Below are 16148 nucleotides of genomic sequence, written 5' to 3'. Positions count from 1 at the left end.
CAGGAAGGATAAGAGAGAGGCAAATATAGAAGAGAGAAAGAAGGGGCTGCTGAGAGAGAACGAGGCCAGACAGTGATATATACTCTGTCTAAACTACCAGTGACGAATGTAGACGATAAAACCCATACTACAGTATATGCATGGAATTTTTATGATTAATTATTAGACAGAACTCACAATTCATAGCTGAGGTAAAAAGACTGTAAAAATATACTGAAAGGCAGAGCCAACACCTCACCAAACCGCTGACTGGTACTGAAACATTCACATACATATATATATTTTTTAAGCATTTAGATGATTGGCGTACCCAAAATTATTTACTTTTGGCGGCAACAGTGGAGACAGCAGAATAACAACCACAAATTCCACAAGCAATCAAGAGCCTTCAGAGAAGTTTTAGAGGGTGATATATTCACTGTGTGTTCTACTTCTGTCAGCGTATTGATGATTTAATAATATTAGCAATCCTGGCATTCAAATGAGTTCTTGTCTTTTGTGGTACTGCTTTTGTGATGCAAACAGGCAAGATAGCTGTACCAGGTGAGTACCTGAGTGACTCAGTGGATTTTCAGGAACGGTATATACATGTCTTTCTTATGTTCTTTTTTTTTTAACATAATGCAGACGATAGTAAATGTTCTCCATCCTGATTCGTCAAGCACAGCATCAACTGGGAAGCCAGTTCCATTCACTCTTATCAGTGGTGAGCGAGATGTTTCATGTCTATCTCTGCATGTTTTTGCAAGACTTTTCATCATCCTTCAATATCTTTCTATACAGCCACGTTATCTGTACTATCGGCTCTTTTTCTCTTTTCACAGCTATCTGTGATTCCGATCTTTGTGTCAGAGGTCAGAGCTGATTACAATTTGGCACTAAAACATCATCAACATCAGTGCTACGCACACATGCATACCATAAGATCAGCTGATCACAAGTTCAGTACATCATGAATGGTTTTTTAGTGCACAGAAGCAATTATAAAGCCCCTATTCCTGTTGTTGTGCGTAATCATTTGCTGGTGAAAGGCTATTGATGGCTGTGGGGATGCTAAATCTCAAAGAGAAAACTGTTTCAGGCTCCACTACACATTTGACCTGGAGAGCTTTTCCTGTTTTGCAGGAAAAGGAAGAAGAGACAAGCTAGTAAGCAAAACCATCAAAAAGTGTGTTGAAATGGATATGACAAGGTTAGACTGCAAAACAGACATAAGAATCAAATTATAGCCACATGTTCATCTCCTCTCCTCATCTGAATTCTTCCCTATCTCCACCACATAAACCATATACAGCACTTTCACATTATGTAAATTGCCATTTGAGTGCAACATGGAGTAAATCCCCAAGCTCTGCTCAGAGAGCTGTATACAGTATGTCCGACTGGGATGATTACCCAGCCAGCATAGAAGGTTGAAACCATGTGCTTTAATCATTATAGTGAGTGTTTTATGGGAGGAAAAGAGGAGCTGATGTGATCCCCGATGACAACCATGACTATCTACTTCAATACAGATACACATGTCTGGGTTTGGTCTTTCAGCAGTATATGATGCCAAGACAATGTTAGATTATATGAGCATGGAGTCTGATTTAGAAATACATGTGCTTTATTACTGGGTGGGTCTGTGGTGAGGTTACTATTGTTTAATTATTGGTTATATAAAATTTGGAACACAAAGAGCACCTACAAACCTCATCGTTCTTTTACCTGTCTTTCTCAAACACTGTAAAATCCTGAATGTAAAGGCACCATGGGTAAACCAAGTCTGGGTCAGAATGACATCACAGCTCTGAAAAGCCTGTGGCTGTCTTGAGCCAAGAAAACGGCTCCAGATCCCTTCCTGTCTTCATGTATAAAGCTGCAGGGCGGCCAATCATGTCGCCATTGCGGCAGACAGAGGAAGATGGGTGGGGTGGTCGATTGGCATTATGCTGGCGGTTGAAATAGCCCCCTTGTTTTTGTTTTCATCTCTGGAAGAACCATTGTGGCTGATGACTCCTATTTAAAAGACCATCCAATATGCAGGGATGTCACCTCAAACTGCCCATAAACGTAATTGCCCGTCCATTTGCTTCTGCCTTCAGAAGCCCCCAATAAAAGCACCCTGTCAGATGCGACTGCCACAAAGTTTAGTGACAAGTTCCAGCAGCAAAAGTTTTAAAGATGCTAGCCGAGCAGAAGAGGATATCACGGTAGCAACAGACAGGAAGAGAGAGGTAACTACCACTTGTGTCATAGTCTAAGAAATGAAACGTCTGCCTATAATCCCTCACCCTTGGAAAAAGTGAGATTACAGCACAGGTGTAGCCGAGTGTGATAGAGTGTGTGTATCGGCACTGACATGCAGGTTTAAAGGATCAAAACAGTAATACAAAACTGCAAGACAAAAATAATGTTCTATAGATTTTACTCTTTGGAATGGACATACCGGTAGATATGGCACTATGGCTGCAGTGTCACAGTGACTGGGGCTGGGACTTCTCTCTGATGCATTCTTTTTGTTATATGAAGATGAATTAGCAGTGAACTGTGGTTACTAATGAACTGGTTCTGAAGGATGGCTTTCTAATGCAGCGTCCCTGGTGAATCTGTTTAAAACAATCTCAGAATTATCACAGTTGTTCCCTCATTTGTGGTGAACAATCTTAGCTGGAGATGCTTGAATGTTAAGTGGTGGTGTACCTTTCCAGCCAGAGTGCTGTTACCGGTGGCAGCAAAACATTGGGTGCTAACCTACAGAGGGACCTCTTATCACATGCCAGGTGTCTGGGTCGTCACCACACTAGCGTGCAGCACCACGCTCGCAGTACTCCCCTCTCTGCCTCACCAATACAACACGCCATCCTTCAATACTCCTACTCCTCAATACTCCTGCTATCGCTCCTTCAAGTGCTTTCTTTTTTCTTTCTTTCTTTCCTGTCTGTTCTTCTCCGTTTCATCCTGCTCCACCAATTATTCAGACTTCTAGTTTTGCTTCATTACTTTCTATTCGCAATTTTTGCCTAGAATTCCTCCTTTTTGCTGTTCTCTTCTCCTCTTCTCTTCTCTCCTCTCCTCTCCCTATGCCTGTCTCTCTTTACTCTCCACCTTTTTCTCTATCCACTTGACTTGTAGTTATCTGTCAAATTCCACCCTGGCGGCTGCTGTGCCTGAATCAATCAGAGTTGACTAGCTTTCGGCTTATCTGCACCCTAGGTGATTGATTTTCCTCGTTAGGTATAATTTGATGCTCTATCCCATCTCTTCCAGAGCAAATTAAATTGTAGTCGAGTCCAATGCGCTGGTGTGAGCGGGCATGTGCACATATGGGAGAGGGAAAGCGAGAGAGAGACAGAATGGCAGAGCAAGCATAAAGTGAAAAAGTGTCTGAGTGTGTGTGTGTGTGTGTGTGTCTGTTGGTGAGTGGGTTTGACTGTGTGTCACCACATTAGGTTGATAGATCCAGCTAATGGGAAGTGGCAGACACACTAAAGCAATCTAAAGCATACTGTTGTACACTGCTGCTGACAGTCCATGCACACGCACACACACACACACACACACACACACACACACACACACACACACACACACACACACACACACACACACACACGCACACACACACACACACACACACACACACACACACACACACACAGCTGCCATGCAAGCAGTTTCAGAGTGGCTGATGTTCTTTTTGGCTGCTGCATTTATAAACAAGATAAATCTAAACCTACAAATGAAAACATAATACACACCACTCACATGTACAAGCTCTTATCAGGTCAAATCAAGAGTGGAATGTGTCTTGAAAATCAGGCCGCTCTTACTGATGAATCCTTTAGTGGTGTCTTGTGCCACAGCGAGTCTGAGGTTTTACCTGTCAGTCCCAACAATCATCGGGCTGTTCATTTATAGTAATAATAACTAAATTTGTACTGAGTACAAATGATTATACTTAGTTCAATGTTGATTAAATATGTATCTGATGCACTGAAATAACAGCTGTAGACTACTACATTTGGTTTTGGTTGTAGTTGTGGGAACTACAAAAAACATTCAGTCCCTTTGCGGTTCTACTGTTGTGTTACGCCTGGGTTACACTGTGTGTTTGTGATGGTCGTGGAACGGCCTTGTGCCCATGTTAACAGACTGGCGAAGCCACACAGCGCGTGTCAGATTTGTGTCTCACGGCCTGCGATGGCTTGCGTGGCATCTCAAGTCATACCAGCAACATAATATAAAACTGACACCTTTCACTGTAGTTTCAATGTCTAGGTAATATCTGAATATGACAGACATGAAAAAAATGCATGTTATTAAAAAGAAAGTTAATCCTATATTTATGCAATATAGTCATAGCAGAAACCCAATGTAGGCTATAAATATATTATGTCAATAATTTAAGGTGAAGGGCAGTTTTTTTCTGGTGTGCTCTCTCTCACTCTCTCTCTCTGTTGCTCTGAACGAGGGTAAACAAAAATCACACAACTCTCACTTGTCAGACCGCTCATCAATGATGGATGACACCAAACTTGTTGTGGAGACAGAAAATCACCAAGAGCTCCATGACCCTCAGAACTCGTAATATAAAGACGATTAAAAAAAGGAAAATGCTTACGAGGAAGCAGATATTCACATTTCTAAGTTTATATATATTATATGTAGGTTTTGTGAGGCATGACATGTTGTGTTTATCCCAGATAAATGTTTGAGCACAGGCATAGCTGTTTTTTTACTGTCTTCATATAAACACATCCATACATGTTTTTCCTCCTTTATTCTTTACTGAGGCCCAGTTGTCTCCCTCCTCCCTCTCCTTCTTAAATCATGTCATCTGTCACCCGAGAAAAATAAGTTTGAAAAGGTTTGAGCAAAGACACATCTCTTTCTTAATGTGTCCTGGCAGATATAGAGAGACTATACATGGATGTTATTTCTGTTATTTCTGTGCCTACTTTGCGCTATGTTTATCACTACCGAAGGCCTAGTTATCCCCCCTCCTCCACCTCCTCTTAAATCATGTCTAAAATAAGAATACATTTAATTTATAACAAAAAGAGATCAAACTTTTTATGGACATTATTTTGTTCTTATCTTATCTTGAATGTTTTGTACACTTTCCTAACAAGGGAGGAGAGATAACAGATTTGCTACCATTGGAACTCAGTCAATCCACGTGTTTTTCCCGCCTCTATGTCTGAACTCAAGAGTTACTCACACCAGAATGCACCAAAATAATTTTTCACATTGACATATTCTTAATTCTCCCTTGCACACACTGTAGAGAGAAGCTGGTGTAAAGAAGAGCTGGAACAGTGATAAGACACTGAAGTAGCATAGTGTAAATGAGTCTTTTCTGGATGAGAGCATCAGCCTAATGTCAGTTGACTGCTGTGACTGGTTACTGGACCGTGGCAGCCATCAGGATGTGATCAGCTCACCTCGTCTTTGTCTTCAGCCTGGATGAAGAGGGGCAGGGCAAAGCCCACCTGGGCCAGTTCAGTGATGCGGACTCGATACTCAGAACTGTTGAACTTTGGGGCATTGTCATTCTTGTCAATTAGCAGAATGGTGAAGGTGGTCATCACTGTTGCGTCTGACGGACTGCGATCGTCTTTCAACTCTGTGGCCTTATAGAGAGCGACAGAGGGAAGGGGCAATGGCAGAAAGAGAAAAAGAGAGAAAGAGAGAGAGAGAGAGACACGAGATGCATTTGATTGCTCTGAAAATGTCATTTTGGATGGAGGCGGTCAGCACGCAATCTCAGCCAGGTATTTACAGCTGTTCATTTATTGGATCAAAAGGTGGACAGACGGACTCAAAGCAATCATAGAAATAGGCTCAAAGTGAGGCCAAGAGAGGGGCAGCACATGTACATCCACACATACACACACGTACACACAATGAGATTTAGCAGAAAGGAGTCCCATTGAGAGGACACAATTACACACTCTCTGCCTGAGCGTCAAAGATGTGAGGCCTCTGAAACCAAAAAAAAAAAAGAAAGAAAGAAATGCGAGCAAAAGACAGGAATGAGCAGCCGTGGTCTCTTATTGATGGGAGAGTGTCACAAGCAGGAGGAGAAGAGGCAGGTACAACATGCTGGTCTCTGGGTAATCAAGGTAGTTTAGCCTTTCTCGTCCCAACGCCACAGAATCATTTGACCGCGACCTCCACGCGCTCTGCACTATCTAAGCTGCCTGAAGTTGAGAAATTAGTTGCATTACTATGGCACACCACAATCAATAGTAACACCACCTAAGAAAACACAAGTAGAGGGAGGGAGAGAAAATGTAGAGGGAAAAAATCCATATCTTATAAATACATTTTTGGGCGACATTTTTTCGTTTTCAGCACTTTCGCTTATTCTACTTTTCTTCTTTCTAATTATTGATTTCAATTAAGAAAATAGACTGAGGCTGGTATGTGTTAGCCAGAACCTCTTTTGTATTAAATCTTGGAGTCAGTTGTATCTCAGTGGTCTCATACAAATGTCATACAACCTGCATTTTGCTCACAATAACTGCAGCTAAATAAGTAAACACATGCATGCTAGTGAGACCATTAAGTGCTCTTAAAGGCCATTTACAGTATTTTCCAGTACGGGTGCAAACAGCTTGACTTGACGAGCCATCAAAATCCACAATAAAACATTGCAGTTACACGGGGAAAAAAAACTAGGTCTTTGATCGCAAATCCTTCCACTTTCAGGAGCACCTTGAAATCCATTTCACACGCCCTCTCACACCCTGTAGGAACCACTTGGTGTACAATACAGGAAAAGAAGAAATGATGCCAAAAATGAACGTGGCAGAGTGGACGAAGTGGGAAGGCTGTGGGGTGGGGAGGGGTTAAAGGTGAGTGGACAGGAGTGACTTGTTGAAAAGCCAAGTGAGACAGACTTAAGCACAGTGGAGGGACAGAGGGATTCGAGAGACTGCATCTGCTTCAAACGAAAGAAAAAGGAAACAAAGGGAAGAACAAAGGAGCCCTAAGCATCAAGGAGGACTCTAAATCCTATTTCTTTTTCTTGTCCTCCTCCGCTCCTCCTGTCCTCTGTGGCTGCTGGCTGTTCAACACAAGCCTCTGAATGGGACATTATCATATAATCACAAACACGAATGCCTTCACTGACAAGATCAATAAAGGTACTTGAGTTTGTCTGAGCCACATTTGTGCAGAGGCATGTTGACACAGCATCTATGGACACATATAGTACTGCTGGATCTTGTGGGCAGTCAGTGTAGTATTGACCTTGAAATCTTTCCTAATTGGGACTGTTATGTCAAAATATGTACAGTGCAAATGGGAGAGGAGTGCTGCATTTAGCAGGTCTTTGGATGCTATATAAAACCCAGACACTGCATTGATTCAATACACTATCATATCAAAGCTCTCTCTTGATCCACTGACGAAACAGACTTTCGATCCCCTGTCTAGGCTGCGACAGTCCCTCCATCCCCCAACCGCTTCCCATTCAGTGGCTCACCTTGACAGTGAGAGTGAATCCTGCTGAGTAGAGCGGGTTTTCTCTGTCCAGCTGGCCATTCACTGTCAGAGACCCGCTGATGTAGTCCAGGGCAAAAACGCTGTTGGTGTTCCCTGGATGGATAGATAGAGAGAGAAAGAAAGAGCGAGGGAAAGACAGAGATAAGAAAGTCAGAGGGACAAACAAAACTGGCGGTGTGGATAATTCAACATAACCCCTGGGATGCAGCATGGAGCCTCTGGAAGGGAAGGTGGAGGATGAGCTATGTGCATGTCTCCATTTCATTCAATATGGATACTGCTTTTGCTGTGCTGTCTTTTGTCTCTCTACCTGCCTTAGGCTGACCCAACACCTCCTACCTGTCCACGAGCTGTCTCTCCTGCATGCCTTTTGTTTAAACTGTCACTGTCTGGCCTCCTTCCACTGCTTCTGTTTACTCATGAGCATCCTCTTCCCCCTTTCTGGACGTATGCAGGGTTACTGTCAATTCACATCCACTGAATTTATGTTGTATTCTCTACTGTGTTAGCTACAGTTCAATTGTAATTTAGGTCATGATAACACTCAGTAATTATGATGAGAGTGAAAATCCCGAGAACTACCTACACATCAGTTTGTTACCAATATTAGTGCTGTGGATCAGTGTTTTAATTGTATTGTGTATGTATACGTCTTGTGCAAGCACAAAGAAAACGCACCACACATTTCACATTATTCTGCTGACTAACAGTTGTTGGTGGTAAAGCACAGTGTACCAATGTGCCAATAAAGGCAGTGAAGATGACACAGATGTAAACGATGTAGGATGTAAAATATGTTTAAAAAATGGCTTCAAAAATGTTTTCTAAGAAAAGAAACTTCCATTACAAAACATTAGCACAACAGCATACTGAACCATACTGAAAGCAATGCCACCCCAAATTATGAAATTGCAGCTACTTGTTTCAAACTCAAAGACAACACGATTTCATACAAGACTGACTGACTGCTATGTTAGCACACTGCACACTTCTCCTGAACTACATCACTTCACATTGGCTGATGAACTGCATTAACTTTGTTATAGTCTCTGCACTCCTTCAAAGAGGAGCATTTCAAATTATGAACGCTGCACTGTTCTCATTAACAACTTCAAATGTTCTCTATTCACTTCAATTAAACAGGTTAAAATATTAGCCTGAGACCCACTCGAGTCCTCCCCTCATATTTTCTTATTCCCTCTCTTCCTTTTCAAATTACCGGTCTACTTGTTAACTTTCTCACCCCTCCGCCACTCTTCTTTGACTCTCTCTTTTCTGTCTCTCTTTCGGGCGTCTCGTGGCTGAGGCTGTTGCCTGCTAATTACACCCAGCAGATGGAGACAACAAACGAAAGTACATCCAAATGCCATTTTCATTGTTATTCTTAGTGCCTGCCGCATGTGTTGTATGAGACCAGAAGAGGCCCCTGTGCAATCTTTAGATAGCAGCAGTTCATACATGTGAATGTTATCAAGGCAATCTGCTTAGTGGAAGGCAAACAATGGAGCCGACAGGACAGAATGAGATGGCTCTGAAAGTCAGGTCCACCTGGAAGTGATTCACTTATGCCTTGTTAGTATAGATTGTTCTTACCAGCTGACTGTCGTATCTGTCACATAGTGTGCATTAAACAGGATAATCTGAGGACGAAAAAAGAGCAAAAATGCCCTGTGAAATCACTCCCTGCCTACACAGAAGAAGATAGATGTGAATATACAGTATAAATACACAACACTACTCACAAGAGTGTTGTGATTTTCAGATAAAATAAAGTGAAATACATAGCAGACACACTAGAAAATAATGCTCCTCTACCATATAGAGATTGAAACAACATACAAAAAATTTTATTCTATATCCTGTTGCCCACAATACAACAAGCAGTGGAACCAGATACTTGAAATTCATAAGGAAAACACTACCTGCTGGTATTGCCATTATTTCTGTTTGTCAGTACATATGCAACATAAAGGTGCTGTAATTCATCTTTGTTGTGAATTTCTTAATATTTCGACCAATAATTTATGTATTGTTTATTGTTGTAAGTAATATTTCACAAAACAGGTTTAAAAAGAAATTTAATGTAAGTAACATCAATCATTACAGATTTGAGAAAAGAAAAATGCTTTGTCCTGTTATCAACAAGTCAAATTTCTGTTGCTGACCAAGGTATAGTTTCACTTTGTGGGAAAAGTACAACAACTGCCCCTTCTTCAGTTTTTTACCCCAAAAAGCAAATAAAATGTGAATATAAAATAAAAGCATCTTTTGAGATACGTGAGTCAATTTTTCAATTCATTATTTGGTTTCCTCTTATGTGATTATTTTCTTTGTTAAAAAAAAAATGCTCATAGGGGCTTTAAACATGACATGGGACAGTAAAGACTGACTTGCTTAATCATGAAAATTTCAATACAAAAGTTAAAGTGTAAAAACCACTACACGTTACTTTTTTCTAAGTAGGCCATACTATGAACCTTGAGCCACACTTTGAAGGATTAAGAATCACTGTCTTTCAGATAGTTTATCGTAATAGCTGAGGTCTAGACTCCAGAGAAACGTGGTCAGATGGTAAATGTACAGTCCACAACGGCAGGGTCAACAGATTAACCCATGCTTGTGTTCCCCACTCGCTGCTCTATTATTGCCCTGTACCTAGCCTGGAATGGAGAGGAGGGAAGCTACAGAACAAAGAGCATAGAGGGGGCACAGAGAAGAGGCGGCAGGCCAGCAGAGAGCAGAGACCTTGGGTAATTAGCCTGGATTGAGGCCAAAAGGTGGAAAGAGGGGAGGGAGGTGGAAGGGACAAAACCCACTGCTGATTATATCCATCTTACATCATCTATTTAATTGTGGGACTGAAGAACTGTGAGTCTGGAATGCAAGGTATCATCATGATAAAACTTATCTTAAAATACAGCCATGCTGATGAGAATTTATATTAAAACCAAGTGAAGCACAAGAAAAATATGCAGCAGTCCTCAAAATGAAAAGAAAAATGCATGGTTTGTCCATGAACTCCACACCGATTGGTCAGGTCGGCACTGTTTGGCTGTGACTTTTCCCACCAGCACTGGGAATGTTTAATAGGTGTGATCCATAAAGATGCAAAAATTCTATTTGTTAGTGTATTGTTCGCTTAAGCACATTGTGTTTGTGTTTACTTTTCTTAGGACAACAGTTTTATAAGATCTTGAAACAGCTGATCTGTAACATTAAATGTTCCTTTGCAAAAAGGTGACACTATGTAATCAGCGTAACAATCCAAGGCTTGGGCCAAGTTGATTATTAGGCATCATTATTGTCATTGTAAGAATCACTTTGACATTGCATTGCAACATTTCTTTTTTTTTTTTTTGCCTGATGGGAGGGGAAGGCATGAGATTTATGCTGATAATTATTGGTGGAGGTGGTGGTGGTGATGGGGGGTGGGGGGGTGACGTGTATCAGGGACTCAGACCCACTCAGTGTGGGCATTATGCCTCTAAATTGGTTTGTCAGCTTCAGTGGCCTGACTAGAATGCCAATCTACTCCAACAGCCGCTCCTTACCCGGACGACTGGGCACTCACCTGGCCAAGCAAAGACTGGTGTGTACACACAAACACACACGCACCTGCAAAAGCGCACAAGTGCTGTGTGCTGTAATGTACATATGCAGCGGCAGACTGTTGGTTCTACTCTCTGTATGCAGCCGGTAAAGAAGCTTTGACTCACTGCTTCGGGTTCCACTGACCAGCCTTCCACCTCAGCTCCGCTGTGTGTCGAGCTTGACCAGAGAGACAGACTGAAATTACACAGAGTGACTCACAGGTCCCACTGAGAGAGAAAATATAATCATATTCTAATTGCTGATAGAAGGCGTTTTCCAGTGATCTGCCAGGACACTGTGATTAGACCCCCAGGGGGTGAAAATTGCTGCGCGCACACACACACACACACACACACACACACACACGCTCAAATTCAGCACAAATAAATACATACTTTCTATTTGCATTTCATATTCAGTGGTGGTGTTTATGTGTTTCATATATGTGTTAATGTGCAGGTATTCCAACCCTGAATTCTTATGTAGATAGAGCGCAAAATTATGTGTGTGTGTGTGTGTGTGTGAGAGAGAGAGAGAGAGAGAGAGAGAGAGAGAGAGAGAGAGAGAGTGCATGTGGTGCTAACTGGCAGAGTTTGATTCTACGATGTGAGACTCTGGGGGGGATTAGCCATGCTCTCACATTACCGACAGTACTGGACTGGAAAATGAGAAACCACGCCATGATTTTGTCTAGTGTTGGGTGCACACTGAAAAGCACTCGCACACACCTAAATACGAGTCCACAAGGAAACACACACACACACACACAAACTCACACAACAGCTATTAATTCCTTGTGGTGCAAATTTAGTATGTGCGCAATAGCTTCAATAGCAAGTGCTACAATTACAAGATAAAAGTAATCCAAATAATTTGCCATAATCTCACTATTACCAAAGCAGAAAGAAAAACACGGGTACGCATTTCATATTATCTATTGACAAACACATTTAAATTCTCATGTCATGAACAATGAAATGAAGGCTCATTTGCTGAGAGCAGCATCCTCATTGAAATTCTCTCCTCTTACAAAGAGCAAAACAGCGAGCGCGGCGACAGAGAGGGAAATGGCTAGAAACGGAAGAGACTGAGTGTGCTGAGTCGCAAAAGTGGAAAACATACATGTGAGGTTATTTTGTGGGGAGTGCCCAAGAGAACAGGAGAAACAAGGCTTTTGAGCTGATGAGTTCAGGCGGACGTGCAACAAGTAGATGACAATGACTTTCTTCGAGCAATGAGCTTTTGAGGACAGCTGAAGCAAGAGTTCTCCAAGTGTAATCGCCATGACTAAGCTAGTGACAACTGTTTTTCTCTAGTTTGTGACAACACCATGGGGGCGCTGGAACATTCTAGTAATGTGATATGGCACGCAGCCAGTGCTCTGAGTCTTGGGGCTAAGATTTTGTGTACTTTGATAAATGTACACAAATTAGTGTCACTTTTAAGGATTACGCCTACAGGCAAATCATGTTGATGATGAGGTTTAAGTTATTGTCATCAAACTGCTCTCACTTCCCAAACCTAAATGAAAGGCTTCTCACATTACACTGACTTGCTTGTGCACGTGCTCGTCTGTGCATTGACACACACCCTTTAGTGTATGACAGCTACCAGTGCATATGTATGTGTTTTTTGTGTGTGTGATGCGGAGTGATAATGGCCCTGTGGGTGTCTTGCCATTGGCAGACAAGCTGCATTTCATGAATACTCAATGAAACAGTTTCATCAAAAGTTTTTCTTCAAAAAAAAAAAAAAAAAAAAAGAGGTTCAAGGACAAATATTCTAAGACAATGCATGGCAGATGAAAGCAAGTTCCTTTTCTGGCCCAGGTACCAAACAGCTTGATGCAGCTGGTTAGATGCATTTCCACTGTTATTGAGGAGGTCTCATCGCCTCAGTTTTGACTAGCGGCTCCTCCTGCTGCATCTAGAGGAGCTCCTGTTGATCAGGCCTCCCTGGGTTTCTGTTGAGCTTGGAATGGAGTATTATGTTCATAGCTACCTCTACCTTGTCACAAATTTCGTTTGTACTTTCAAATACCAACCCGGAGTGTCACAGCATGGTTCAGTGTAAAATTTAGCAGAGCAGGTCCATTTTGTTTTTTTCCCACTTAAGACAGTGGCCATAGTGCTGCAAACTGACCTGATTTAACAACAGGCACTGTAGCTCTTACACTAGAAAATGTGTTGTGTGTTTAGATTTTCATTTACACTCTTGCAGGATGGGTAATGCGTTACTTAATGCTCCTCAACTGTGGCGCCTGTCTGGTGTAAAAGATGGTGTGGGAGGTTCCCCTGTGTGTCCACCCTCCAAGCACTCTGCCCAATTAACTAGTAGGAGTTGCCTGTTCTGTAACTGGGACATGATCCCACACCAGTTTCCCACCAGCCAACATGGCCAATTGTCTTACACAGAATACCTTTCAGCCACAAAGACCTCTTACCTCTGAGTAATGATCCACTTATTACCTTTCTTACTTCTAACTGTACTACACACTCCTCAGAGATTCTTCTGTCAAGTTCAGTCCCAGATGCCTCAGTAAAAACTGATTCTCAATCTGGTCACAGATAAAAGTATCAATCCACAATCTTCAGGTCCCACAGAAAATGATCATACTCAGAACTATTGATAGCCGGCTTTGATCTATCAGCTCAAGGTGTCACTTTTTTTCTTTTCAAGAGAGTATTGATATGGCAGTGTAGTCTTACCTCCTCACTTTGTGCAAGTGTGTATGTGAGCATATGTGTGAGAATTTTTGTCTCTAAAAGGAGACTACAGTGCTCGGGATTTACCTTCCCGTCTGATTTTTTTTTCTTTTTTTACAGTTTGCTAGACGATACAAACCAAACAACAGCTGGGTGGAAGACAACAGCAGAGGAAATTGGGTTTGACATCTGTAAATGTGCTTGTTCAGAAGGAGATAGCTAAGGATAGTATTTCTCAAAGCCAGCAGCATCCCCTTTATCCCATAGATAAAAACAGAAATAAAGCAGCACCTCTTCTCAGCAATAGATAAAGAACATATATGTTAGTGATATAATGTTACTAAAAAAAAATGTCTTAAAAGGAGATCACCCAATGAGATCGACAGAAGAACGGCTGATTCTGACTCATCCTTGGTTTTGGTATATGATCTTTTGTTCACTGCTGTTTTGTTTCTAACATACATGCTCTAACATCTGATTCTGTGAGGCACTGGGCGACGAAACCATGATTAGTGTGGATTAAACTGAAAGAATGAAAAGAGGATATAAGATCAAACTAGACAGCATCTTGCAATGGGCTCACCCCTGCTGCGACGCCTGTCATCCTATTGATGTTCCCATTCATGAGTACTCAGTAGTCATTACTACATTATTATATGAGACTCAGAGGTCATGGATCAGGCCACACCCATCTTTGACCTCTGCCTTTATTTTGATCTCATCTACACACCTGTAAAGTTTCTGTCCAGACAGACAGAGATCAAAACACCTGCCGAAGTTCTCACAGCCACCTCTGTGGTTGTTCCCACTACAGTAGGTGTCCCCAGGACCACAGTTTGCCATGATGACACACACACACACCGACACACACACACACACACCGACACAGACATACAGACACCATGTGATGGTGAATGCCTGAGTGCGCTGTCGCAGCTGGTAATGAGAGCATACTACTGTATACTACTGAGACCTATATTACAGTCAGTGAGGTCTGGACTTGATTGTGAACACAACTGCTAGACTCAACTAGCGTTTGGATTGTGCTGTGATCAGTGTCCCGCAGACTATCTGCCTTCTCTGAGAGATTACATGGCAACAGGCTGCCGAGAGCCTCAGAGCGTCTAATTGAAAACTCAGAGAAATCCCAGCGACGAGGCAGTCACAATAAGAGCTCCCCATAGAATAACAGGTATTAGCCTTGTCCATATTACAGCATGCCCACTGAAACGAGTTAGGTAGTAGCGGCGTGGGATCAGAGCATCAGGCTGTAGCAGTACTGAAGGACAGAGATACGTATGGAAAGGCAGACGAAGGGAAATAATCGCCTTTACGACTTATCTGTCTATCCGGGCAGGAAATGGCGTGGCCATACCTGTCTGACCTGTGTGCTGGGAGGAGGCCAGTTGTCCCCATCAGGTCCCTCTGACCCACTGCACTGGACAGGGTTGTCTGTCTCGCTCCTGTGGCATGGACAGACAGGGTATTCACCTGCTGCCCCTGGCAAAGGCCATGGAAGTCAGCAGATGCCTGTGGCTAAACTGTGTTTGCCAGTACAATATGTGATCTCACTCCAAAGCCTCTGACAAACTTCAGAACAGTGTGGGATTTTTTGGTAAATTATGTTATCATCTTTTATCAATTTAGACAATTATTCTGCTTGAGTTGCTGCAAATTAAATTCCAATGCGGTTGATTCTTTGCTGCAGTTTCCGAACACTGAGACGACGCAACGAGAAAGGAAGAATCATCTAAAAGGGGAAAAAAAAGAGAGAAGGATAGAGATGGAAAAGGGCTTAAGATGGGATTAGTTGTGCTTGCATGTGACAAAAGAGATAGAAACAAGCACACAGAGATAAACAAAAGGCTGACATGAAAGGCTTGGGGGATGTCCTTTTATTCAGTGTGAAGCTAGGATGAGTTTTCTTCCGCTTGTTCTTACACTATTACTACAGCACAGTGGAGAGGCTACACAAACTTTACACAAAGGCTTAACTCTTATCCTGACGGACAGCAATACTCTTGGACAAGACTTGTTAGCCTCTGTAATAGAAATCACAGATAACCAAGCTCCTTTTACACAGGTAAAGGCGACCAAAAATAAGGTATTTTCATAATTCTGAAGAACTGTACTCTCACATTTTTCTTTCTGTTTTGGTCTTTTTTCTTTTTACGTTTCCATCTTTGTGTTAATCCATGTATGTATGTATGTATGCATGCAGACATCCCCACATGGGCATGTATTGTGTCGACACTGTGCCAGAGTGAGTCCATCTGGGCTTGCAGTATCAGTCCCTGAGGTCGTTGGTGTCAGTGAGACTAACCAAGGCTGTCTGTGCTCCAGCCTTGGTCGTCC

The 16148-nt window shown here is 42.2% G+C and overlaps 1 protein-coding gene across 3 annotated transcripts in view; it reads right to left on the bottom strand.

Annotated features, from left to right (window-relative positions):
* Window positions 1-16148, bottom strand: part of cdh23 (cadherin-related 23) — a 142739-nt gene that overhangs the window by 63318 nt on the left and 63273 nt on the right. For all 3 annotated transcript variants that reach the window (XM_041050657.1, XM_041050658.1, XM_041050656.1), the window contains 2 exons: window positions 7478-7590; window positions 5430-5618 (listed from right to left, as the gene is read on the bottom strand). In XM_041050657.1, coding sequence (XP_040906591.1) covers window positions 5430-5618; window positions 7478-7590 — 302 coding nt within the window. The remainder of the gene's footprint in view (window positions 1-5429; window positions 5619-7477; window positions 7591-16148) is intronic.

This window comes from Toxotes jaculatrix, chromosome 11 (genome assembly GCF_017976425.1).
Source record: "Toxotes jaculatrix isolate fToxJac2 chromosome 11, fToxJac2.pri, whole genome shotgun sequence".
Taxonomy (NCBI): Eukaryota; Metazoa; Chordata; class Actinopteri; family Toxotidae; genus Toxotes; species Toxotes jaculatrix.
This window is presented reverse-complemented; position numbering and strand designations above follow the sequence as displayed.